The 26,506-nt window shown below is 50.5% G+C and overlaps 1 protein-coding gene across 10 annotated transcripts in view; it reads right to left on the minus strand.

Moving 5' to 3' along the window:
* RAD51B (RAD51 paralog B) overlaps positions 1-26,506 on the minus strand; it is a 716,334-nt gene that overhangs the window by 30,472 nt on the left and 659,356 nt on the right. For 7 of the 10 annotated variants that reach the window (XM_026519673.4, XM_044391330.3, XM_048219984.2 and 4 more), the window contains one exon: positions 13,387-25,436. The exons of the other annotated variants lie outside the window; for them this stretch is intronic. In XM_026519673.4, the coding sequence (XP_026375458.1) occupies positions 25,112-25,436 (325 nt within the window). In that variant the 3' untranslated portion in view covers positions 13,387-25,111. Of the gene's footprint in view, positions 1-13,386; positions 25,437-26,506 lie in introns of those variants that run through there. 10 annotated transcript variants of the gene reach the window in all.

Genomic DNA, 26,506 nt, shown 5'->3' on the forward strand with positions numbered 1-26,506 from the left:
AGGAACAAGGAGTGACTGCTAATGGGATTTCTTTCTGGGGTGATGAAAACATTCTGAATTAGATAGTAACTGATGGTTACATGACCTTTTGACTATACTAAAAAAAAAAGAAACCAAACCACTGAATCAGGCTCTTTAAAGGGTGAATTTTATGGCATATGAATTAAGAAAAAAAATGAGGATCTGGGGCACCTGGGTGGCTCAGTCAGCTAAGTGTCCAACTCTTGGTTTTGGCTCAAGTCATGTTAGGGTCGTGAGATCGAGCCCTGTGTCAGGCTTCACACTCAGTGTGGGGTCTGCTTGGCATTCTCTCTCTCCCTCTCCCTTTGTCCCTCCCTGTCCTCTCTCTCTCTTTTAAATAAATAAGTAAATCTTAAAAAATAAGGATCGGATAGAAATGACTTTATGCCTCAGTACTGATAACTGATAAAGGCTTCATGTGCCACTCTTCACAGGAATATCTGTTTTAACTTAGGCCAACCCCTCCTGCCAAAGGCTACAGAACTTATTTTCTCAGAAAGTCTGGCTCCTAGGACTTTTGATTTTATTCTCAGCTTTGATTGCTACTGGGCTGCCTCTAAAGCCTGAAGACTCCTATAACAGGTCACGCAGGTTGAATTTGTTATTTTAGAATCGATGCTAACTTTCCTGCCAAATGAATTCTTTACGATCCATTGTTATCTTGTTCCCATAGCCAGGCTTGGCTAGAAGGATAAAAGATGAGAGTGTGGCACTTTAGAGTTTACAGAAAGCGTTTTCACATTCACCACTTTTTTGATGTTAGGCATTTGAATTTAAACGTGCATTATGACTGGCCACACAGCAGCAGGCCCCGAACTCTAGCCCCAATTTCTCCAACTCCAAAAATCTAGTCTTTCTTAGAACAAGCCAAATGCGTTTGTGGACAGGTCATGGAGAAAAGGCCTCCCATTCAGCCCTCCAAGGGTATTACACAGGCTCTTTGGCATTTAAACAACTGCTTCCACTGAGAATCTTCCATTGGTCTGCGTTATACAGAATGACCCCCATATTTGTCACGGGGAGCACCCAGAGATTAAATGGCTTGATCCAGTGTGCTCCCCCTTCACCACACCGTTTATGGACCCTTTTCCACCCCTGCAGGGTCACAGACACCCCCGGCATGCTTGGTGCCTATGTGCAAGCGAGTGGGCACGTGCGTGCGCACACACACACACACACACACACACACACCCCTCTCTTTAGGGCTGAGAACTGAGTCACCTGGCTGCCTTCTCCCAGCAGTGCTGTGATCTGGGCTGAGTCCCCACTCGTATTTCTTTTTCTTCCCTTTTTTATTATGGTAAAATATAGATAACATAAAATGTACCATTGTAACCAGTTTTAAGTGTACAATTCTGTGACATTGTTCACCGTTTGTCTCCAGAACTTTTTCATCTTGCCAAACTGAAACTCCACATAAGCTCCCCCTTCCCCTCACCCTCCACCCCCAGCAGCCACTGCTCTATGTGCCTCATATAAGCAGAATCATACACTATGTCACTTTTTGCCACTTGTATTTCTCAGTGGCAAAGGGTCCTCTGATTCCAGAGCTGGCCCACGGGACCTGGTGTTTGATGGGGTGACCAGCCCAGGAGGAGGGACAGCAGAGTCCGGAGCACAGAAAGAGCCCTGGTCAGAATCAGGGCGGGGGAGCTCCCTCACCCCGACGACAGCTGGAAATTCTTTCTGCTCTTCTGCAAGCTGGGTGTGACAAACCGGAGACTTTTCAAACCCAATCGCAAACACAGGAATTCTCCGCTCGTCAGTCTGTCTCCTGGGCCCCAGCGAGACCGCTGTACCCCCACGCAAAGCAAAAGCATTCGGCTGTGAGAGCCCTTTCCTGGGTCAGCTTGCTCCTGCTTACCCTTGAAAGAGAACATAAGGTCCTCTCGAGAAAGGACTGTTTTTCTGCTCCAGGTTGTATGGAATGTGGTGTAGAGGCCTCTCGAGATGTTCCTTGCTGCCCCCAGCAGCGCCGGTGCTGTCTACGCCCCCCCCCCCCCCCCCCGGTTGGTGTGGCCATTGTGTTGACTCAGCCAGGTCTTTGAAATTTACCAAAAGGATCTGAGTCTCACGCACGATCCTTACATGGGCTTTTGTGAAGGTAAATGAACCAATTCTTTCTGAAACTGAAAAACAGAATCCTTCCCTGGAGTTGGGTAAGGCCACAGCTAGACTGGAAGCAAAGAGAGCTGAACATGACTCTAAGGGCGCTGGGATGTCCCAGGCCAGATCTGGTGGTAGGGGCTGAGTGCATTCCGCGCTGTGGGTGCCCCAGCACAGAGACCTACATAAACCCTTGTCAAATGAAAAAGCTTGGCTTTCTCCAAATTCCCACAAAATGACCTATGTGACTACCCAGTGTGGACAGTCATACAAAGGGGTGGTGTCCTATTTGACTTTTAGAAAAACACACTGATTTGTTTATTTTTATAGGGTGCATTTCCTTATAGGAGCCACAAGCCTTAACAAGCTCCAGAAATCTTTCTGCGGTGAAGACAGTGCTGTAGGGAGTGCAGGAAATGCTCTTCCCACCCCTGCAGAAGACCTAGCTGGAGGAAAGATTTATCGTGGGTGTTGACTGTTGGGGCGGGGGAGATTTAGAGAAGAACAAAGAGAGAGATTTTCGCTGGAGATGCTGGAGATGCTGGCATCCTTTGCTAAAAAAGGCGAGCAAGCAATTTCCCTAGAGGTTCAGGGAACAGGACTGAACTCACTGATGGCTATTCAGTGTAGGCCTGGGGGAGGTGGTGGAAAAAAGGGCTGGGTGACCCCTGGCTCCTCATCCAAGGTCTCTCTATTCTGATTCCATTCCACCCAGTGTGTGGGAGGAAGAGAAGAGTTGAGGACAGTTGAGCACATCTGTGGAGGGCACATGCCATCAGATGATGGGCACCTTGTCTCCCTAGAACTGCACCAGGATCCAGGAGTCAGGGCTCGAATGTGATGCTGCCGCCCCTTGGCATCAAAGACCTGGGGCCACTCTGACCACAGTTTTATCATCTGTGAGATGAAAGGAAAGGACCTGATTCACATGTGTAGTTTCAAGTTGCATAAGAGCTGTTCTTTGGCCTGCAGGACCACACAACCAGAGAGACAACACACACACACACACACACACACACACACACACACACACACACTGGGATGCAGTTGTAATAGGAAACAAATCCTACTCTAAGGGCAAATGGGGAAGGGGAAAGACGGATTCTACCTTGGAATCTTAACGGGTTTTTTGGAGAGGTGGGCTATGGACTAAGCCTTGAGTATGGTTGGACGAGGTGCTGACAGGTGGGCATGGGAGCAAAGAAGAGAAGGTGCCTCTGGCTGATAAGACAAGTGAACAAAAAGAGGAACCAGAAAACTGGGTGAGTCCAGGGTAGCAAGTTCTGGGAAAGGAAAATAGGGGGCTCTGATCTGGGCACAGGAACACATCACACAGCAGGTCCTCAGTCAGCATCTGTCAGTGATGATGGCAGTGACAAGGACAGGGCTGGAAGGACAGGAGGGCTGACTTGCCTGCCAGACAGGAGAGTGGGATCTCGGGTAAGTTGTGCGGCTCGTGTGCCGGCTGTGCCCTCCCCCCACCCCCAGCAGGCCTGGGAGCCACAGAGTGAAAGAGTGATGGACCTGCTGGGGTTCCTCAGCCCAAGGGTGCAGGTGAGTGCTTGGTGGAAAAAGAAGCTCCCAAAGGGACATGGGGTGGGGGTGGGGGAGCACAAGGGAGGGCGGGAGAGAAAGCAGGAGAAAAGAAGAGGTGGGAGGGGAAGCCGATGTTCCAGAGCCATTGGTGGTGAGGTCTGGGAGGTGAGCATTGGACATGGCTCAGGGGGCCAGGCAGCTGAGACAGCAGGCTGGAGCGTGGAGAGCGGAGGGCGTACAGGCAAGGGGCCGAGGCACAGGACAGGGAGGCTGGTCTCGTGGCAGAGTGTTCAGTGACAGGAGGAGCCAGGGCCTGACAGCTCCAGGAGGATGGAACCCAGGCCCCGCCTGTGAAACTGCCGTGGGAAGTCCTTCCACTTGCTAGCCACGGCGCCTGTTTGGAAGCCAGAATGGCTCCCAAAGGCAGAGGGGGCCTGCCCTGGTCTCGTTCACTCAACCCCCACTTCCTGAGTCTCCTTGAGGGCAGCCCCGGGCTGGGAGGCTGAGGGCTGAGTCTCATGCCTTTGGACCACGATGTGCAGGGAGGATGTGAAAAGTGGCTCCTTCCGTGAGGACTCATGGGCACCTGCTCGAGGACACTCTGTGGTTCCCCCAGTGACCTGTAGCTGTCACGCTGGGCCAGGGAAGGTTGGAACCCCACTCCGAGGTCAAGACATTCGGCGCTGAGATTCCAGCAGTTCCGCTTTCCCAGCCCCTGGGACCACCCCTCACCTCTCCCGCGCTGCCAGACCCGCCTGGAAGCCAGTGAGTGCTCCTGGCACAGCCCTGAGCGGGGGAGCTCCGCTGGGGACGGGGGACAGGCCATCGGCACTTCCTGCCCTGGGACGACAAGCCAACAGTGCGGCTGGGCACCCCACTCTCAATTTGATTCTCTTTCTCCCCCTGGTGAGCTTCCGCGTGTAGCTGTTTGCTGTTCATCAGCAGTTTATGGAAACTGTGGCGTCTGGGGAGGAAAGAGGAGGGACGGGAACCCTCAGATGCTGTGTCCGTGCCCAGCCGTGTCCTGGGCCTTCCCAGTAGGTCTCTCCAGGCCTGGGGCGGGCCTCCACAGGCCGAACCCTCAGACCCACAGCTCTTGTCAGACAGCCCCTCGTGGTGTACTTTTTAGGCCCCTTGGGACGTGGACCCGTGGCTGCCAGAAACCACATGGGCTCCTTCCCTCCAAATCAGAACTTCCTTTCTTTATTCCCTCTGCTAAGGCCTGGGATTTCTTTGCCTTTCAGCCCGACTCTTTCTCCCTGTGGAAGTCTTTGCAAGAAGGAGGCAGGAGGTGGAGCGGCTGGCCTTCCTCTGGCCTTGTCCTCCCTGGGTGATCTATGGCCGCTCCTGCCTCGCCAGACCCGCTCTGTCCCCTGCACCACAGGGCGACAGCCTCTGGCCCTTCCTGGCGTTGCCTCCTCCACGTCTGTCCGTCATTCCATCCACCCATCCCTGTGCGCCTTGTCCCTGCCCCGTGCCCCTGGTGATTTGTCCACAGAGGAGGAGGGACACTCTGAAGGATGTGTGCAGAGACCCTGGACAGAAGAAGATAAATGGAATTTGCAATAAATCTAGGAGCAAAGTTGTAACTTGACTTAAAAACAAACAAAAGGGCCAGAACTGCACTTAAGCTCAGCAGAAGCTCATCTCCCAGTGTAAACAGAAAAGGGCGGACGTGGGCCGCGGAGCCTCGCTGGGGCCCGGGACAGCCCGGGAGGGGTCTGGAGCAGGCTGGCGGCCGCCCACTTCCTCTGGAAGGCACGGGTGGTGGGGAGAGGTCTCTGCGGCCTCGTTAAAGGAGAAGGAATATGCTGGCACTGCTGCTGTTTGCCGCTCATTTTTCCATGACTTACCCTTTTGAAATGACACTCTCAGGATTGGGACGAGAAGGCCGCTCGGGGGGGAAATGCCTTCTCAGCCCGTGAGTGTGGCTGGGGCCCGGCAGACAAACGCTTGGCGCAGTAGAGCGCAAACTGAAGCGACGGGCGTGAGCTCCCACGGCCTCAGCCTTCCCCGGGCTGGAACGTTAGGGAGTTCACGTGGACCTCTCCACTGGCTCCAAGGGGCACAGCTTGCCGCGCTGGTCTTCCCTCATGCAGTGGTCTGCTCGGCATGACCCCGGAGGGGTCGCTCTGGCAGGAATCACCGTGCCTCCCCTCGAAGTGTTGGGCTGTAGCTACCAGTTAGAGCACCTTGCCATCACATACCATTTTGAAGTGCTGCTACGCGGATCCTCGGAGGTGGAACAGACAGCAGCAGCATTTTACAGGCAGGAAAACTGACCCAGAGAGGTAAAAACACCTCTCCAAGGTCACACAGCAAATCAGCAGTTGACCTCAGTACAGTGGAAAAGCTGGGTCTCGAGATACAGTCAGCTGATAATGAACTGTGTGGCCTTGGGTGAGTTACTTAATCTCTCTGGGCGCAGGCTTTCCTCCATAAGATGCAACTCGCTCCAAAGTTTAAGCCGATTGGCTGCCCCCTCTAGCACTCTGTGCCGGGGCTTACGAACCTCAGGGGAACTGAACAGCATGTGAAAAGAATAGACAGAGCCACACTTTAAACATGACCTATGTTTCTGGAGCTTCATTTCTATACTTGGATATTTCTGGAGGGAAAAAAAAATCTTTTTTTTTTTTAATTGTAAAAGAAGATGGCTATACTACAGAAGGGAATGCAGAATTCACACTTTCAAAGTAAAACAGGAAACTTCAGGGCATTCTGTGCTTGCTGCTGTTTCAGGTCCGCCCAGTACGTATCTGTTCTCTCATGCAGCCTGTGAACTGGGTGGGGAGTTTTCTAAAGGGTATTCAGGCCCACCAGGCAGTGGATTGCAGAAACTCATATTCCCGGTGAATGTGTGTGTGTGTGTGTGTGTGTGTGTGTGTGTGTGTGTGTGTGTGTGTCTGTGAGTGGGGGCTGCATCCCCTTTCCTAAGGAGAGAGCTGTTTTCACAGCATCTGACACAGTCGTTCTTATCCTGGGCTTCACATTAGAATCACCTGACGAGCTTCCGAAACATACCCACGTCAGGCCCTACCCTGACCGAGCGAACAGCATCCTGGGAGAGTGGTTAGTGCTCCGTGTGTTTGAAGAGCTTCCCGGGTGATCTTAGTGGGCAGCATGGGCTGGGTACACCAACTTATAGTTCAGACTTGGTGGTTCAGGGAGTCCTAGAGTGTCCATGTCCATGGAGGGAAGCGGTGACAGACAGCTCCCTCCCTTCTACCTCTCAACTGCTGCTCAGACTGGTGAGCAGATGAGACTGCATTCCAGAAGCCTGTACCCCCACTAAAGGAAAGGGCAGTGAGTTTGGACAGAGGTGGAGAATAAGACAGAAGTTTGTCAGGGTGGGGGCAGGAAGGCTGTTCTTGGTTGGATAGTATCCCCCTAAAATTCATGTCCTTCCTGGACTCTCAGAATGTGTCCTTATTTCTTATTAAAGTAGGGTCACTGCAGACGTGATTCGTTAACATGAGGTCATGCTGGGATAGGGTAAGCCCTTAACCCCTTGCAAAGTTTAAGCAGGAAAACTGACACGGAGAGGTAAAGACACCTATCCAAGGTCACACAGCAAATTGGAAGTTGGCATAGGTCAGTGCAGTGGAAAAGGTGGGTCCTGGGACACAATTCCTTGCAAGGGGAGAGACACACAGGGAGGACATGAAGATGGAGGCAGGGATAGGGCTAATGGCGCACCCACATGTCAGGGAACGCCAAGGAGAGCAGGCAACCGTGAGAAGCTGGAGAGAGTTCTGGAACAGATGCTCTCTCCAAGCCCTCAGCAGGAGCCAACCTTGTTGACACCTTTATTTCAGACTTCTAACCTCCAGAAAGATGGAGAAATTTCTGTTGTAAGCCCAGCTTTACCAAGTGTGTGGTCCTCTGTTACAGCAGCCCTAGGAAATGGGTACAGGGACTGATGTTAATAATCCTTGCTCTTCCTGAGACCCTCAAGCCAGGACCCTGGTGGGCCTGGGACCGAAGATTCTGGGAGCTGGGAAGGGAACAGCAGTGGGCTCATTCTACTGAGAAGAAGCTGAGGGCACAGAGAAAAATGTGACCTGTCCAAAGTGTGAGTCTGTGAAGGTAAGACGAGAACAAAGGAGTTGGTTCACTCATGCATTCACTCACTCATTCACGTCCTACTTGGGGAGCCCTACTATGTGCCAGGCTCTAAGATACAGAGACCAGACCCAGCCCCGCCCTGCCCTCGGGGAGCTTGATGCTGAGGGGTCTACTGATTAATCAGTGAGGAAACTGGGTCAATGAGCACTAAGATTCTTCCAGCTCTGACATTTGGTGGCATTTTGGGGGAGGTCACTGCTATCTCTCTGCCTGCAGGGGACACATGCCTGTGAGGACATGGAGCTGGACCCCTGCTTTCCTCCGCAGGCACAGATGGTGAAGCATGCCCTACTGGAGGGCCGCAGTGGTCAGGAACAGAGGCCAGGCCTCGCCTGGCTGTTGCAACCACTTGCGGGACACTGGAGGCAGTGAGATGGGCCTCGGCAGCCACCACTAATTGTACAAAACCGAAACATCTCGAGAATATTTTCAGCCCATTTGCACTTATCAAATATCACACTGGAAACCCCAGAAATTTGCGTAGGATCCTTTCCAGAACAAGGGGGATTTCACAAATCTCGCCTGGTGCAGGGTGAGTTTCTTGGAATTTCAGCCTCGGAGTGGGCCTGGCCTCCCTGTTCTGGTTCACCCCGCCTGGGTCCCCAGGGCTCCAGCCCCTCCCCGGCCCCCCTGCCTCATGCCCAGGTGGCTCTGGAGACCCACTCTCCAGCCACAAGGTGTCTGCGCTCCTCTGGCTCTTTGGCGTCCCCATCCCAGCTCTGGGAGTCCCGTGGCCCTCAGCAGCTGGCGATCCTGGCAGTCTAAGAACTACAGAGTTCAGGGCCCGAGGTCGCTGTGGCCTCTGCTGTGGTTTGTCTGAAGCTCTATTTCATCGGGGCCAGAGGTGAACACTTTCCTCTGGAGACCCCGGCAGGCGGGTCTGAAGCAAAGTTCAAGGAACAGTCGCTTCCACCGTGGCTGGGGTGTTGGGCGTCTGGCTCAGACGCAGCCCCACAGCACTTGGAGAGGCGGCCCAGAAGCGGCCACGGGGCAGGGGCAGGGAGGGGGGGTGGCGGAACAGGAGAAGTGGCCCAGGGCAAGACGCTGTGTACCCAGCTTCCCGGCTCAGGCTTCACACCAGTTTAACAACAGCCGTCATCATTAACTCCCTGAATGCTTTTATTAAAAGTTCCATGTTACCCGACACTTGAACATAATTAAAACAGAACAACCGTTTGCAGTTAACTTTACCTTTTATGACCTCACAGATTTTTACAAGGATGTCCCAGAACGCCTTCTTTTCAAAGGAAAGCCAAGAGGTATGCCAAGGGCCCCGAGAAAGTGCAGAGAGCGGAACCCTGAATCTCCTTATACTCATAAATGAAAAGATGAAAGAAAAAAACATGTACTGTTTTTTTAATGGTCATAAAAGTAACACATGGTCACAGAGGACAAGCTGGAAGACACAGAAAAGTATAAAAAAATCAGATAGAAGCCGCCCACAATCCCACCCCAGAGACAGTGGTCTGTGGTGCATCGACCCTTCCTGGGTATGAAAACCTCTCTTAACATCTGCCCCTACAAGGAAAAGTAGGCACGCCCGGGCACTACAGTCCTGCTTTCACACACCAGGCTCTCAAATGGGCCCTGGTTCAGGTACATTTGATACACGGTCAGTAAAAAGAATCGAATGAATGAATCCGCAGCAAAGTGAGGCCGGCTTTGTATAAAGGGCTCCGTCACATACCGTGGGGGACTAGAGACACCTGCAGCGTGGCTCCCGGCCCCGAGAAGGCAGAGGGAGAGGACAAGCGACGCGGAGAGTGGCTTTTGACATTCGGATTCTCAGCTCCTAGCAGAGCTCACTGTTGGGCCCTCAAAATGGTTTTGTGTGGCGAGCTGCATGGTGCCCGGCACAAAGGCCGTTCACGTTCACGGACCGAACAAATACTGACGTCGTGCCCGCTCTGAGTCGGGGGGACGTTCAGGCTTTGGAGCAGGAGCCGCTGTGATGAGGGCAGCGTTTCAGGAGATCTACGCGAGCACGGGCTCCCCGGCTGGGGGTGGGGGTGGTGCTTAACTTTCTGTGTCCGCTCCGCGAGGCCATGGTCCCCGGACACTTGACGAAACAACGAGCTAGATGTCGCTCTGAAGGTTTTTTCCAGATAAGAGTAACTTTTAAATCAGTAGATTTTGCGTAGAGCAGATGGCCTGCTGTGATGTGTGTGGCCCGCATCCAGTCCGTTGAAGGCCTTGAGAGAAAAGACTGGAGTCCCCTGAGGAAAAGGGGATTTTGCTTCCAGACTGCCTTTGGACTCAAGCTGCAATTTCAGACTTGCCAGCCAATCGCATGAGCCAATTTCTTAAAATCTCTCTCTCTGTGTAGAGAGTGTGAGAGAGAGACAGACAGAGATATAGATACATATATATACATACATATCTATACCTCCTATTGGTTTTGTTTCTCTGGAGAACCCTGACTAATACAGAGGAGAGTGCAGAAGGGCAGGAGTAAGGAGAATTGGCTCCTCAGCAGGGGTGAGGCTGTCAGGATGCTGGGGGGCAGCAAACATCGGCGTGTGTGTGTGTGTGTGCTTGTGACTTGGTCTATGTTCATACGCGCATGCCTATGTGAGTATGTGTGTCTATGTACACATCTGTGCGTGTGTCTGGCTGTGTGGGCTTCTGGGTGTGTCAGTACGTGTGTGTACGTCTATGTGAGTATTGGTGTCTGTGTCTCTATCTGAGGATCTGTGTATATCTACGTGAGTGCATGTCTGTCTGCACATATGTGTGTGTACGTGTGTCTGCGTGTGCCTGTGTGTGTACCTGCATCTCTTTGCACGTCTGTATACATCAGCGTGTGTGTGTGTCTATGCTAGTGTTGACGTGTGTCTCTTTGTTTGGGTCTGCTGGGGGTTGTAAGGCAGGGTGAGTCTGTCACGGCGACCCTAGAAGAGGACCTTGCTTGCTAGATTTTCAGTCAGTTCAGACAGCTTGCTGGGGGTGACAGGGTACACTGGTCTGGGAAGCAGGCAGGAAACGGGGCAAGCGGGAAAGCAGGTCCTGTGGAGTCTGGAACTGGAAAAGCCCACAGGAAAGGGGCAGGAGACTCAGGTGGGTTTGGGAAGAGGATAGCCAGAGGCCAAAGGGGTACAGAGAGGCCTGAGGGACAGTTCGGGGACATATATGTGTCACACCTACCTCAAATCTAGAGATTTCGCCGCCCAGGGATGGGTTTTTGCAAGGACCGAGTAGGCTGGGACCGTAAGGGCCTGCACTGGGGGTTGTCCATGGAGAAGGAGGTCTCGAGGTCAGGGCAGGGAACTGGTTTGAGGACAATAGTGACTTCAGTTTGGATTTGTTGAGCTTGAGGAAATCACAGAATAAGACTTTCAAGGGGTAGTGACCAGTGAGGGTCGGGTAGTGACAAGTGTCATGCTCCAGGAAGGACAAGGAGAATGAGGAATGGGAAAAGCCATTGAGTTTAACAATGAGGCGGTCTTGGTAACCTCAGTGGAGGTGACAAAAACTGGTGGAAGGAAGGAGGCAGTGGTTAAGCGTGGTAGGAGGGGAGAAGCTGTTGTACTACGAAATATGGAAATGGAAAAAGAAAACAGGATAATGACACGAGTGGACAGCAGAGTTGAGAGATGGGAGCCCAGTGCAAATTTGAATTAAGAATGAAACTCAGTCATCAAGATATTTAGCCCTGATCCCATTAAGTACTTCCTCTGGGAGTTAGCAAACTGATATCCTTTAATCATGCCTTATATTTATAAAGGCCTCTCTCCAAAGAACTCCAGGTGCTCAATAAACATTAATTAATTCACTCTTGCAGCCTCCTTTAGGGAAAAGTTGGTGGCAGGTATCATCCTTATGTTTATGGACACGGATACTGTGGCGGAGACGAGAACCAAGTTCACGCAACTAGTCAGGGTGGGAGGTGTCATACCTGGCTCTCCCCCTTCTGCTTCTAGGCCATTCCTAAGTCACCCACATCTTGCCAGGACCCCCACGTTACTGGTGAGACTCGGCTATGAGACAGACCAACTACAGGGTTCATGCTTTAGAGGATAGCCTCAGGATAATCCCAGGGGGTCCTCGGGCTGCCAGCTGTGGGGCTCCGGGAATGAAGCTATTGTTTGCTGAGTCCTGGGCCATCTGGGGGCCTAAGCAGCTTACTCTGTCTGCTGAGTCCTTAAGGGTCACAAACAAACGCTGAGTCTAAGCAACAACGAAATTGCCAAACTCAAGAAAGCACGCGGTTATGCCCTTTGTGTTTCACGGGTACCCTCACACGGGAAACTCTCCAGTGCCTTCCAGTAGGGAAATGCCCCTGGTCTTTATGCTTTGGGCTGTGCAAGATCCAACCATTTGCTCAGGAGCCAAATGATCTCTAAATGCCAATGACAATCAAGGGCAGCCCACTAAGATGATTTCGTCGCCTCTGGTGGTGAGCTTGGGCTTTATAGGGCCAAGAAGTGAGGGGAATCCCCAAGATCTCAATGTGAAGTTGGTCTGCAAAGACCCCCGGCTGTGGCAGATATAGGGACAATTAACCTAAAGTCATGCTGTCCTTCCAGGATTGGGCCTGCTGACACCTGTTGAACTCTGTGAGCTGGCAATACTAAGACTTCTAGCTAACGAGCACTGGCTCTTACGGGGATCAGTTAAGCGGTTCATGTTCCTAGTCTGGTGTTTATGCCACTTGGGTGGACCTGGGAAAATCAAGGGGCCACCGGCATGTTGGCCCAAAGCCAGGGTTTAATTAAGCCCTAAATCTCCAGTGATTCCACCAGGGGCCTGATCCTTGTGAGGCCAGCCGAAGGGAGAAGCGTCCCAGGGAGCACTGGGTCGGCTTCTTTTGAGTCTTCCCCTCCACCCATTGTCTGTGGCGGCCTTGCTTGTTAGTGCAAATAATCCCCTCAAAGTCACAGAGCAGCGTACAGAAAACCGGAGGACCAGCCCTGCACGGAGCGGCCTAATTACAGCATGGCTCTCACGGCGAGCACGTTGTTTCCCACAGCCGCCGGCTGCATTCGGTGGAATGTGGAGATCCTCGAGCAGAGAGAGGATAGAGGAGCACAATAACACTTTCCTCTGGGGGTTCTGTTGAAGGATTCTTGGTGTTTGATCATAAATTACCAAAAATAAGTCTTGCTCAGGAAATGGAATGATTAGGGATGACTATTTGAATTGGAAGGCCCAGAAGGTCCTATTACCCTGCAGGGCAGAGGTCTGGGACCCGCAGCCGAGGCCTAATCTCTGGGGGACCAGCAGACCCCTGGGAAGGAAGAGAGTGATAGGAAGTGCCTCCAATGGGGGGAGAGACCTGGGACTTTCAGGGGATTTTTATCTTTTCCTTCATGTCCCCATCCCTCTTTCATAGCCTTGGAGCAGAGAAATGCCAGCCTTTTACAATTAAGGGGAAAAGGACCAATGCCAGGATGGGCAGTCGTGTGCAGACCCACCACATGTCTGGGTGGCCAAAGGCGAGAATATTTTCAAAGAACCGCCAGATGAGGGACATGGATGCAAGCAGACCGCAGGTGGGGCTGATTGGATGGAAGATCGTGGGAAGAGAACTGTAGAGTCTCGTCTTTCTCTGACTTATTATTATTATTATTATTATTATTATTATTATTATTATTATTTGAAGAGCGTAAGGCGTAAGTCCTTGGGCCTTAGGGTCAGATGGTCTGACTTTGCAGTCTGGAAAATGCCACCTGGAGACCTGGTCCCACCCCATTTGGGAACGCAGCAGTCCCACAGTTCCTGTACCCACCCGGAGTCAGTGGGTCTCCCAGAGAGGGCGGGGCCAGAGTTCTGCCTGGTGGCATCTGGCTTCTACCGCAGCTGGGGAGGGAGCAAGCGAGGCTCCTGGATATTTCTGAAGCGAACTGTGATCTCTCACGTTAGGATGGCATCTGGCCCTTAGGAAGTGTTTTATGTTGGTACCACCGCCACCGTCCTCCTCCACCTCAGCCCAGAGCTGGTTGACTACGGAGACTTGCCCACACTGCCAGAGCTCCTGGCAGCCTCCCTGGGTGCAAAGAGTGTGGGAACAGGGCACTGGCCTGTGTCTGATGGCTCGCCCTGCAGTGGGTCACAAAGCAGCGGCAAAGGGAGCGCCCGGCTCAGATAGAGCGCTCGAGATGAAAGCCGCCGTGTTTGCCTTTCCAAAGTGCCGCTGTGTTCCCGAAGGCCTGCAGCTTCCTCGCCCTGCTGGGCTTTTTTTTTTTTTTCCTTCCCAGTTCCTCTCAGTGATATCTTAAGAGGCAAACTTCCAGCACTAACAGGAGGTCTTTTGTTCTCCTTTTCTCCAAGTGGACTTTAACCCAGTTACGACAGATGAGTCACTGTAAAAACAAACAAATAATAATACTCCATTTTCTTAAAGGCTCTTCCATGCCTGCTGACAGAAAGCAGGGAACCTGACACTGCACTGGGCCTTTGGGGCTTCTCTCTGCCCCGACCTTATGGAGGCACAGTTCCGAAGAACCTTCCAGCACTGTGGAATTGTTCAGCAAGGCTCCGGCTTGTTTAGAATTGCGTCTGATTTGGGGTGGCCCCCGGGGGCTTGGCACAGTCCTGCTTGAGGTTTACAGTCCTGGATTCAAGTAAATTCTGGACTTGCCTCCCTCCACACGTTAGTTTCTTTATATATGGAACAGGGTTATTAGACACTTTATGTTTCTATCAGGAAGGACTTTGCAGTAGGATATCTTCTGTTCTGTTAGAAGACATGTAAGTCTTCTACATAAAAGTTCAGGCACGTGGGCTTTGGGGTTACAGAGAGGAGAAAGACACACTTCCCGCCCTCAGGCAGTTAGACATGTAAGTAAATGATACAGTGACTTCTGATACACGTGATACGCAACATGAGCCAAGGTGGGGTAAGAAAGGGGATGGCCATTTGATCCAGAAATGTTGGGAAAGTCTTCTTAGAGTAGATGGCGTTTGAGCTAAGTCTTGAACCATGAGTAGATATTCATCAGATGCTCTGGGAGGAGTGGGGCGGGTATGGCAGGGAGAGGCAACAAGGGGCATAAGCAAAGGACTGAAACCCATGGCAGGTTGGGACCCAGCCTGTGCAAACCCTCTCCAGTCTTTGTCCAGGCATTTTTGCCTACGTGCTTAAGTAGAGCTGGACCCTCAATTTCCTAAGAAGGAGACATGACTGGATGAACACGCTTGGGACTCAGGTCTCAGATGTCTTCTGGCTGCATCAAACATTAAGGCCTGGGTAGGGCCCCAAGCGCCCAGGTTCATTGCTAAAGAGGACAGCTACGGCTCCCGAGGGGTGATGGGACACGTGTTCTACAGCAGGCTGTTACCCACTGTGTCCTGACTTTCTAGAGCTCAGATGCATAGTGCAGCACATTTGTGTCCACGATGAGAACACCAGTCTATTTGCCTGGAAAACTCCTACTCATTCACCCCAACTTACAAGTCTTTTTTACTGTGAAGAGCTTCTAGAAGCTGTGAGTAGAATTAACAACACTCTTCTTTGTGCACCCATGGCTCGTTCTTCTTACCTTGCTTTAGGCTTTAACTGTAACCTATTATCGCAGTTTCCCTGAGTGCCCTTCTCCTGCCCTTATCATGGAGGGGATGGTAAGTAAAGGAGAGTATTTGTTCATGTACACACAAGGTGTTCAATAGATGTGTGTTAAATGGACATGTGCATGCGTGACTGAATGAGGTTTGAGCTGGTGTGTTCTGCATAGCCTGACAATGCTATCGACAGCCAGCTTCACCTTCATCATCTCTGATAATAAACTGGTAGGGCCTAAGGATTTCCTACTGAAGGCATCACTTTGTGCATAAGTAGATTTCTCACCCTGAAGGTACTTTCACTTGAGAATTTAGATTTAAAATCAGATTGAGCCCCCTGTGGGGTTCTAGGGCCTCGGGGACCCTAGTCTATTTTTCCAAGCTGACTTCACTGCCGATAGCCAATCCTGGGAACTGAAACAGTGAGGATCTTTAGTTTAATCTGTTGAGTTTTCATTCCCTGAAATACATTCTTTATCTCTGTGTCAATCATCTAAAAAGTGAGCATCTCCCCAGCCTGTGATCTGGCAAGGACAGGACAGGGTAGACTTCTTTCCAGCAGGGTCAGGCTATTCCCTTCCCTTCCTTCCTTCCTTCCTTCCTTCCTTCCTTCCTTCCTTCCTTCCTTTTCTCTTTTTTTCTTTCTCCCTCCTTTCTCCCGCACTCTTTCTTTCAGAGTCTTATCAAGAGCCAGGATGGTGGGAGCCTTATTCTACAGGCTAAGTTCTCCTCGGCTTGCCCTTCCTTGCCCACTCTTTATTCCTCCATCCCCATGCTATCAAGAGTAGAGGGCATGAAATGAAGTCAGTGGTAGGGCTGGGCGATCATGGCTATGGGGGGGTGGACCCCAGACTCGGTGCACGGCCTGGCCCTGCCTCTGCTTCTTTGTCTGCTTTGGGAGACTGCAAGGTTCTGCTTCGGACCTCATCTCCTGGGGCTGGATTATGGCTCTAAAAGGATGAGTAAAAAATTCCAGGAACAGGCTTGGTCTCAGACAGGAGCTGGTTAATTACTTCTGCGAAAATGGAAACCTTGGTCTCCTGATATGTGCAATGACAGGCACCAGAGGAATTTTCCAGTACAAGAGAGGAATGAGTTTTCCAAGGACAGGCTGACTGAGAAAAGCCACCATCTGACCACGCACCAGAATTAGGTAACACGACCCCCCTGGGGTGGCAGCGATGACTAGCTGGAGTAGCGGCCCAGGAGCACAGTGACGCTCCCTGCTACCTTCCAGGTGTGTCGCCAAGGTCTGCCACTGACGTGAATGGTGACTTCGGGACGGCTGGCACACCTGGGATGCCATTTCCAGTGAGGAGAAGGGGACGATCTTGACTATTCTGCTTTGGAAGGAGGTGGTGATAAGGAAGAGCTAAAACAAGATGGGCTTTTAGAAATCTGTGACAGAAATGGTGTGCACTGAGGCCTGTCTCTATTCAGCAGCAGATGTTACGGTGGTTTCCTTCCATTAAATCAGTTTTTGCTCCCTTTGTCCACTCTCGGGCCCCCCTCTATGTGGGACGCTGTCCTGTGAACCAGGCCAACGAAACCCAACTGTGTCAGTCCCTTAGTTGTGTTCTCTCCAGTTTCTTTCCTTGTCTTTCCACGATTCTCCCGGGCCCTCCCCCCTTCTCGCTGTGACAGCCAATTTTCGCAACTCTGAGGGACAGGGTGCAGTAAAAAGGCTCAGGAGAAGGGATGAATCACCTTCGTGCTGGAGAACCCCCGGAGCAGCTGTTGAGGTTTATAATTGTCCTCTGTGAGCCCCTATCTACTCATTTAAGATCCCGTGGCGAAGTTTGTTCCTGGTTAGAAGAACAATTGGTTTGGTACCGTTAATATCCAGTGTCCGGTGGGAAGGAAACCTTTCCAAAGCTGCTGCTCTCAGTGAGTAATTCACCTTGGTGATGTTGCTTAGGACATCAGCTACTCTGTGCCTCTTGCTTCTTAAGTATCCGCTGTGGGAAGGGCTGAGAAATTTGAATTTCCAAAATAAAATGGAGAATAGACATGGGATAAGAAACAGGGAACCCATTTTCTGGCCTTTAAGACAAATTTTTTTTAAAAAATAATTTCCCCCCCAGGTTTTGGAATAATATATGTTCATGGAAGAAAATTTGAAAAAATAGAAACCGGGTCGCCTGGGGCCTCAGTTGGCTGGGCATCTGACTCTTGATTTCAGCTCAGGTCATGTTCTCAGGGTCATGAGATCAAGCCCCGAGTCAGGCTCCTTGCTGGGCGTGGAGCCTGCTTGAGATTCGCTCTTGGCCCTACCCCCTCCCAAAAAAACCCCCAAAATAGAGACCAAAATAAAAAAAAAAAGTCAAGCCAAATCTTATTACCCAGATTTAGCACAGTTCACATTTTTATACATATTCTTCCAGTTAAAAAATATACACAATACTTTCTTCTTACAAGACTGCTATGTTCTGACCATACTGCTTTATAATTTTCTTTTTCCTTTTAATGATATGTTGTGGGTATTTTCTCATGAGAGTAAGCCTTCTTCTAGTACAGAATTCTAATAACGGCCCAGTATTCCATTATACAGATGTTTGTGTAACTAATACCCTGTGGGTGACATTTAGGTTGTGTCTGTTTTTTGCTATTTTAAGTAACATAATGTACGTGCTGGGACACTAACTCAGGCTGTTCCATTGTCCTGGTCGTAAGTCATGTAGTCCTTCCTCAAAAGCCATTGGTCATTTTGTGGGCCAGAGAAAGTATATCACAGGCGATTTCATAACCCTTGCTCAGAACACAAGGACAAACTTGATTTACTCAAATAGATTAAGCCCTGAGGTTCTTTTAATTCCATAGAAACACCCACCAATGTAAAAAGACAATTGTGTTTAACTCGTTTATTCATAAACGCACTATTTCAGACAAAACACGTTCCCTTGTTTGGTTCCCCTTTGACTCCGGTCGTCTTTCGACAGGGAGGGTGAGCTTATTGTAACAGCAGCAGAAGCTTGTAATGAGCAAGGTAAATCAGTAAAGACACCTGGAAGCGCGCGTTCTGGGGTGAGTCACACCCCATTCTGATTCACAGTCTGCATTTAGTGCTTCCGGTGTCACGTTCTGCTTGGTTGGAGTAGATAGGCGAGAGGGGAACAGCAGAAAAGCCCAAGGCTTCCAGCAAGCCAAACGGTTAAGAAGACTTGGCCACTGAGCAAACTCCCAGCTGAGTATTTGGGGCAGAATCTAGGCCACTGGTTCCTGGTTCGAGAAACTCAAGCTGCCACCTGGGGGGTGTGCCTTGCCTCCTGTCTCCATACTGCTGGCACTTCAGCCTAGCAGGAAGGCCCAGGAGAAACAGGCTGCCCCGTGAAAAGGGCATGTGCTTCATGCCTGGGAGCGTGGTCCGGGTGGGGCAGAGCAGCAGAGTCACCTCCCATGCCATCGTGCCATGCCATCGCCCCTTCTCATCCCAGGGGCCCCCCCACATCTTCAATAGTCATTGGAGGACGAGATTGCTAAGGAAGAAATTCTCATGTTAAGGCAAAGTCTAGACCCTCTTGCCATCTCTGAGGCCTGAGGCTTCCAGAAGAGGCTGGTAGAAGGAGAGAAGAAGTTCAAGGGGAATGGCACAGGAACACACATGATGGCTGAAATGCTCAACGTGTGAGAAATTAAAAATCGGCAGGGGTGAAATGGTGGTACACGTGCACTCACTCACTCACTCACTCACTCACAGTTTAATGGGGTTTCTGGGAGAGGAAGTTGTGATCTTCAATGTCTATAAAAAGTCCTGGAGGGAGCTCTCAAAAGAGAGGGGGGGGTGGGGAGCTGGGCAATCACAAGATTCCATCCAGCAAACATGTTTGTCTTGCCTCCCTTCTCAGCTGCTCTGATATGTCACCAGACACCCCTGCCCAGTCTGACAGTCCCATGGCCACAAACAGCACCCCAGTGAGCCATTCCTTTCTGGGCTGCTCCAGCCCTGGCTGATGAGCTCAGTCATCTCCTCTTCTAGGAAAGCAGGCCGAGCTTCTAGGAAAGATTTACTGCAACAGAACATGGCTGCCTTCCACCACCTCCCTCAGCCACCCTGGTCTTTCTTCCAGGCTGGAGACCGATGCGGGGCAAGTTTATAGAGGGGATGCTGGGAATAGATCGATATTCCTGCCCTGGATGATTGAGGAGCTGGGCAAAGGCAGCAGGAGCCTCTCTTCATGCCCGTGACTGGACACCATGGCTCGGTATAAATGCCAGCCCAAAGAACTCTCCACCTCCAACCAGCCCAGGTGCCAGGCACCTGAATCTTGGCCTCTGCTAATTGAGAAGAAACAGCCCTATGCTCGTTTGCCAACCTTTTATAGCAGGGATGTGAATTCCCTCTCTGTCCTGTCAGATATCATCTCTCCCTCTCCTTGAAGCCTACAGGGACAGGCCCTCACGGGTTCCTTCTACAAGTTTCTTCTCCCTACCCCCAATGGGACACTTGGGCCCTACCTGTGGCCTCTGCCCCCCTCAGCCTCAAGGATCCCTTGTGATCATAGGCTGATGAGAGTTGAGAGCCAACCCAGAGAGCCTACATGGGGAGGCCCAACTCTAGGGGCATGTGTGATGGGCACTGTTATCCTCATTTTCCAGATGAGGGTACTGAGCCCAGAAAGGTTCATTGATTTTCCCAAGGTCACACAGATAAAAGAGTGGCAGAGTGAGGATTTGAACATGGAGGCTTGGCTTTGGAGTCCTGCCCTTAAGGCCATATTGCAGATGGAAATAAAATAGCTCTGTTTCTATCTGTCCTGCTGCTGTCCCAGGTCTGACCTTGGGCTTCAGTCTGACAACAGGATTCTGTCTTGCTCCTGTGCTTGGACTCCTGCTTTAGAGACTTCCTGGTATGCTCATCTCTCTGGGATACCTTAGGATATCCTATTCTTACCATCCCTCATTTCAAGTTCTGGAATCCCACCCTGAGCCCATGCCGATGGTCATTGCCATGGACTTGCTGACAGATCCCAGACAATAAGATTGATGTCTTTCTTAACCCTGGATCCCACACAGAGGTCTTAGCAAGGTGCCTAACGCACAAGAGGTGTTCCATTTATATTTGCTGAGGGAAATCAATGTCAAATGCTCTGTGCCTCAGTTTCCTCATCTGTTCAATGAGAGCATCATAAATAGAGTTTTGTGAGAGTGAATTAAGTCAATTTATGTAAAGCTCTTAGAACAGGGTCTGCACCTGGCAAGTACACTGTATGTGCGCCGTTAGTACCGTATATGCGGATGGAAGGCCATTCTGGTGAAGACTTTGGGCTCTGGGTCAGAAGCCGGGATTCGAATCCCACCTCTGCCACTTCTTGGATTTAGGATCTTTGGCATTTGACCTAAACTTTTCTTTTCTTTTCTTTTTATTTATAATAATATTTTTTTATTATATTATGTTAGTCACCATACAGTACATCCCTGGCTTCTGATGTAAAGTTCCATGATTCGTTAGTTGCGTATAACACCCAGTGCACCATGCAATACGTGCCCTCCTCACTACCCACCACCGGTCTATCCCATTCCCCACCCCCCTCCCCTCTGAAGCCCTCAGTTTGTTTCTCAGAGTCCATAAGACCTAAACTTTTCAATGCTTGTTTTCCCACTTAAAAATTGCTCAACAATACTTGTACGTCACAGGGTTTTTTGAGAATTAAATGAGATAACATATGCTAAGTGCCTGGCACAGAGAAAGATATCACTAAATGATAGTCAAAAGATGATTAATTATACTATTGTGATTATTTTACAACTGAGATACATATGTTTAAAGCATTTTGGGTCACTCTGTCTTCTTCTTATGACAGATTCTTCCATGTTTTTTTTTAAATATAATGATCACATAGTTCTATACCTCACTCAGTGCTCATCACGATAAGTGTATTCTTAATTCCCTTCACCCATCTCACCCATCCCTCCACCTACCTCCCCGCTGGTAACTACCAGTTCGTTCTCTGTCATTAAGAGTCTGTTTTTTGTCTCTCTTTTTCTTTGTTAGTATGTTTTGTTTCTTAAGTTTCACCTATGAGTGAAATCATATGGGATTTGTTTTTGACTGACTTATTTCACTTAGCATGATACGCTTTAGCTCCACCCATGTTGCTGCAAATGGCAAGATCTCCTTCTTTTTTATGGCAGAGTAATATTCCACCGTGCATGTAGACCACACCTTCGTTATTCATTCACCTGGCGATGGACACTTGGGCTGCTTCCACAGTCTGGCTATTATAAATAATGCTGCAATAAACATAGGGGTGAATGTATCTTTTCAAATTAACGTTTTCTTGTTCTTTGGGTAAATACCCAGTAGTGGAATTACAGGATCGTATGATAATTCTGTTTTTAATTTTTTGAGGATCCTCCATACTGTTTTTCACCAGTTTGCATTCCCACCACCAGTGCAGGAGGGTTCCTTTTTCTCCACATCCTCGCCAACACTTGTTTCTGGTGTTGTTGATTTTAGCCGTTCTGACAGGTGTGAGGTGATATCCCAGTGTAGTTTTGATGCGCATTCCCCTGATGACGAGTGATGTTGACCATCTTTTCATGTGTCTGTTGGCCACCTGGATGTCTTCTGTGGAAAAATGTCTGTTCATGTCTTATGCCCATTTTTAATTGGATTATTTGGGTTTTTTGGTGTTCAATTGTAAAAGTTCTTTATATATGTTGGATACTAACCCTTTATCAGATATGTCATTTGCAAATATCTTCTCCCATTCAGTAGGTTACCATTTAATTTTGTTGATTATTTCTTTCACTGTGCAGAAGCTTTTTATTTTGATGTAGTCCCAATAGTTTATTTTTCCTTTTTCCCCCCTTGCCTCAGGAGACGTATATAGAAAGAAGTTGCTACAGTCAATGTCAGAGACATTCTAGGAGTATTTTTTTTTTTTTTTTTTGGTTTCAGGTCTCACATTCAGGTCTTTAATGAAGTTTGAAATATATTTTGAATATATTTTTGTGTATGGTGTAAGAAAGTGGTCCAGTTTCATTCTTTTGCAGGTAGCTGTCCAGTTTCCCCAACACTATCTGTTGAAGAGACTGACTTTTCCCCACTGCATATGCTTGCCTGCTTTGTGAAAGATTAATTGGCCATATAATCATGGGTTTATTTCTGGGCTCTCTATTCTGTTCCATTGGTCTATGTGTCTATTTTTGTGCCAGTGCCATACTGTTTTGATTACTATAGCTTTGTAGTATATCTTGAAATCTGGAATTGTGATATTTCAGTTTTTTTTCTTTTTTTCTTTTTCAAGATCGCTTTGGCTATTTGGGGTCTTTTGTAGTTCCATATAAATTCAGGATGGTCTGTTCCAGTTCTGTGAAAAATGCTGTTGGTATTTTGGTAGGGATTGCATTAAATCTGTGTATTGCTTTGGGTGGTATAGATATTTCAGCAATGTTTGTTCTTCTGATCCATGAGCAGGGAGTATCTTGCCATCTGTTTGTATTATCTTCAATTTCTTTCATCAGTGGTTTATAGTTTTCAGAGTACAAGTCTTTCACCTCCTTGGTTAAGTAGATTCCTCCCTTTGATATTCAAGAAACATCTTTCCACTTCTCTCTCTCTTTCCTTGAATACACACACACACACACACACACAGAAGGACTGGTACCTCAAGGGGCAAATACCCAGGGAAGGAGCCTGTCAGAGCAACACATGGCGCACACGAGGAGGGAAGGGGCAGAGGGAAAAGTGACTCCCCACTGAGCAGAGAGCCCGCCACAGGGCTCCATCTCAGGACCCTGAGATCATGATCTGAGCTTAACTGACTGAGCCACCCAGGAGCCCCTGTATGGATTTGATTTTAATTATCTGAGGGAGCTCTGGTTGTAGTATCACCATGTAGTTATTTCTAGGGAAGTGTCCATCTTGGAGGGGTAATCTGGAGGGATTATGGATGGAAAAGCCAAAGAGACAGCTCCCTTCCTCCTCTTCACTAGGGAATGTGAGGTAAGGGAAGCAAACGGAAAGGGGCCTGCTCGAGACTCAGCCGGAGTGTGGCAGCTGTTCAGTTTACACAGACTTCGGTGTGGAAGGCTGCCGTTGTCCCACTCCTGCCTCCAGGTCTTCCTCTGACTTCCACTCTCTTCTGCCCTCACACGCGTCACCATGCTATTGGAGCCCAAGCTCGCTCCCCTGCGGCAGCTCCCCTACCCCACTGCAGGGAGAGTGCCGTGACTCAGCTTCTCAACACAAACAAGAACTCGTTTTAATAGGAAGGAGGGAGAAGGGCCCCAGGTGAGATGTATATGGTGACACTGCCACGATGGGGAGAAGAGGGGACAGTGGCTGCCTGGCCCTCCTCGAGTGGGGGCAGTCATCTAGTAAGGACATGCTGGGGTTTAGCTCAGCCATCCCCCTACTGTCCCTCTGGAAAGGCGCCTCGGTGGTGAGGATGTTGGAGATGGGACATTCTGAAGACTCCACCTTTCCGTGGTCGGTAGCAGAATGGCTCACAGGAGTCTGCACGAGCTGGCGGGTACCTCAGTTACGGCCATACCGTGAGTGCTTCGTTAAACTCTTCGGTAGAAATGGTGCAGAGACATGGAGAAATCAAGATTGGATGGCCCCTCAAAGGCATTGGGCTACTGTCAGCTAAGGCAGCAGGTGCTGCTCACATTTAGGACCCCAGGTAGGTCTGTCTGTACCCCAGTGGGATCCCCGAGGAGAAATCCAGGTACATTTCTCAGCCTTGGGAGGCAATAAGGGGCCCTGAGTCCCAGGTGTCTTTGACATGGACAGGCCCTCAGATGAAGAACTGAGGTCTCCAGGCTTTCTTTGCTGCGGGAACCAGGCTCTGAGACAGGTGACCCCAAACCCCGCAGGGCAGTTGAACGTGAATGCCCTGCTATGCAGGCAAGCTGGGTGGGATTCTAGGTGTTGATGTGAGGAGCAGCCAGACCGGTTTCAAGCCGGTGACCTCCCCGCTGAAGACTGGTTTCATTTTGTAACAACTGTCGGCTTGGCCCCACCTGAGCCTTTGCGGACTGGCTGGCTGGGGGAGTTTGAAGAGACACACAGCCTTGGGAGCCTCAACGCTCACTCCGTCACCCAGCCCAAACCTTCCCCGACACGCACAGCCTGACGCACGGCAGGCTCCTCAGGTAACAGGCCAGAGACCAAGGCCAGTGTGAGCTTTCAGAATCTGCGTCTGGGAGGACGCACCAATCGGCTGTCCTGGGGTGATCTGTGTGGGGACAGGCAGGGGATGAATGTGAGGTGAGGGTGCAGGCAGGGAAGGAGGCTTTGAAATGGGGCTAAGTCTTAATGAAATAAAGGTCAGAGCCATTAACAAATATACACCGTGAACACAGATCTGAATGCATCTGGAATGTGTGTGTGCGTGTGTGCGTGTGTGCGTGTGCGTGTGATTTGACGAGCTAAGGAAAAAGGGGGAAAAATGAAAAAGAAAAAAATAAATAGAAGTCCTTTCTATCCCTGTAACCATTAGAAAGAAAATGAAGTCCAAATTGCGTTCAGGGCTGCTGGGACAGAGGAAGAGAAGCAAGAATGGAAAAAACAGGCCATAAAGATGCCAGGGCTGCTTAAGCAGAAACATCTGTTGAAGTCATAAGACTCGGGCCTGGTCAGGCTTCTAACAAACCCAGGAAGAGGAGCGTCTGTGCTGGCTCAGGACGATCCGCGTCCGCCCCATGCAGGGCCCCTGGGACCCGCATACGTGCAGAGGAGATACCTTCTCCAGGGCTCTGCCTGCGCCTGGCTTGGGGGCGGGGGGAGAGCGTCCCCAGGTCAGGAGCAGTTTTGAGCGTGTATTTATTTCAAGCTTTAAATTCACTGGGGTAGCCTGGGGAGCTACATGTGTCAACTCCTGCAGCTAAAGAAAGAAAAAATGAAGGTGGGGGAGGAGAGGGTCAGTTGCTGACCTGCACAGGAGCGGGGAGGCTGTGCTTTTGCTGTTTGCAAATGGGGAAGCCACTTCCTTGTTTGTGCTTTTCTGCCTAGGCCAACAGCCCAAGGCTCACCTCTTCTAGCAACTACGAGGACCGCAGCTAACATGTAGGGACCATATAGCACTCTCTGGGCCATGCTCCTGGTAGGCGTCACCTCATGGAATCCTCCAGCTCCCTGTGGTCCCCGGGTCCCCAGCACGGGTACAGACTTGCATGGCATCTTCCGAATTGCCATCCTAGGAGGAAACTGAGGCTTAGCCGGGTTAGACGAGCAACCTGGCTGGCCAGGTAAGCGGCCGGCACGTTTCGAGGCACACCCACGCACGAGCTGTCCCTCTCTCCGTCCCCCAGAACGAACTGGAAAAGCAGCATCAGCCAAGCGCTGTTGGAGAAGCAGCTCTGCAGCATAAGCCCAGCGGTCGTGGACTCATGGCCCTAGTGGGACCCTGTGGCTTGTGGGGCCCAGTGCTCTGTTACCTCAGCCTGGGGATGAAGAGGGAGCTGTGGCTGAAGAACAGGCCAACACAGAACAAAGGGAAGCTGGTCAGTGCTCCTCCCCCACAGGGACGGACCGCTATCGCCTCTCGAGGAAACGCAGAGATGGTAAAAGAAATGAAATCCAGACTCTATATTGCTAGCTTGTGGGAAACGGTCAAAGTGCCACTTGGAAGGCTCCATTCCCAAGTCAGGCGCTGTGTGTCTCCTCTTCCTACAAGTCCCCCCTCTGGCCCTGGCCCTGCCTGTCTGTTCAGCCGGCTCCTTCACCCGCCTTCATCCTACCACAAGGGCGACTCACCACCCTCCCTTCACATGGGGGGCCAGGGGGGACTGGAGAGGAAAGGCTACTACAACTGTTGGCTTGGGGGTTCATGGCCAGGGTCTATGAATCCTTTCAGAAAATACAAAAGTGAAATAGCAAGAGGGCCGGCTGAAGCCCCATCTGGGTGCAGCCGATCTGTGGAAGCAGACGACAGTAACGTTCCTGAGCAATCAGCTCTGCGCCGCTAACGTTTACTAGGTCGGAGCCTCCTGGTGCCAGGCCGCTGCCTCATGTGAACCCTTTATGACAGGTAACATCACCTCCGCTTTACAGGGGAGGAAGCTAGAGCTCAGAGAGGGTGTTTCTGTGCCCGACGTCACACTGCTACTGAGCGACAGAGTGGGAATGAAAATCCATGCAGTCAGAGACGAAGTTCCCGTACGTTCTCTTCTGTGCCCCAGTGCGTCGCCAGCTCCAACGTGCCTCCAAATACCTGGCTGTCTCGTTAAAACATATTTCCCGATTACGGAGCGGTCTGAGACCCGC

Source organism: Ursus arctos, unplaced genomic scaffold (genome assembly GCF_023065955.2).
Source record: "Ursus arctos isolate Adak ecotype North America unplaced genomic scaffold, UrsArc2.0 scaffold_25, whole genome shotgun sequence".
Lineage (NCBI taxonomy): Eukaryota > Metazoa > Chordata > Mammalia > Carnivora > Ursidae > Ursus > Ursus arctos.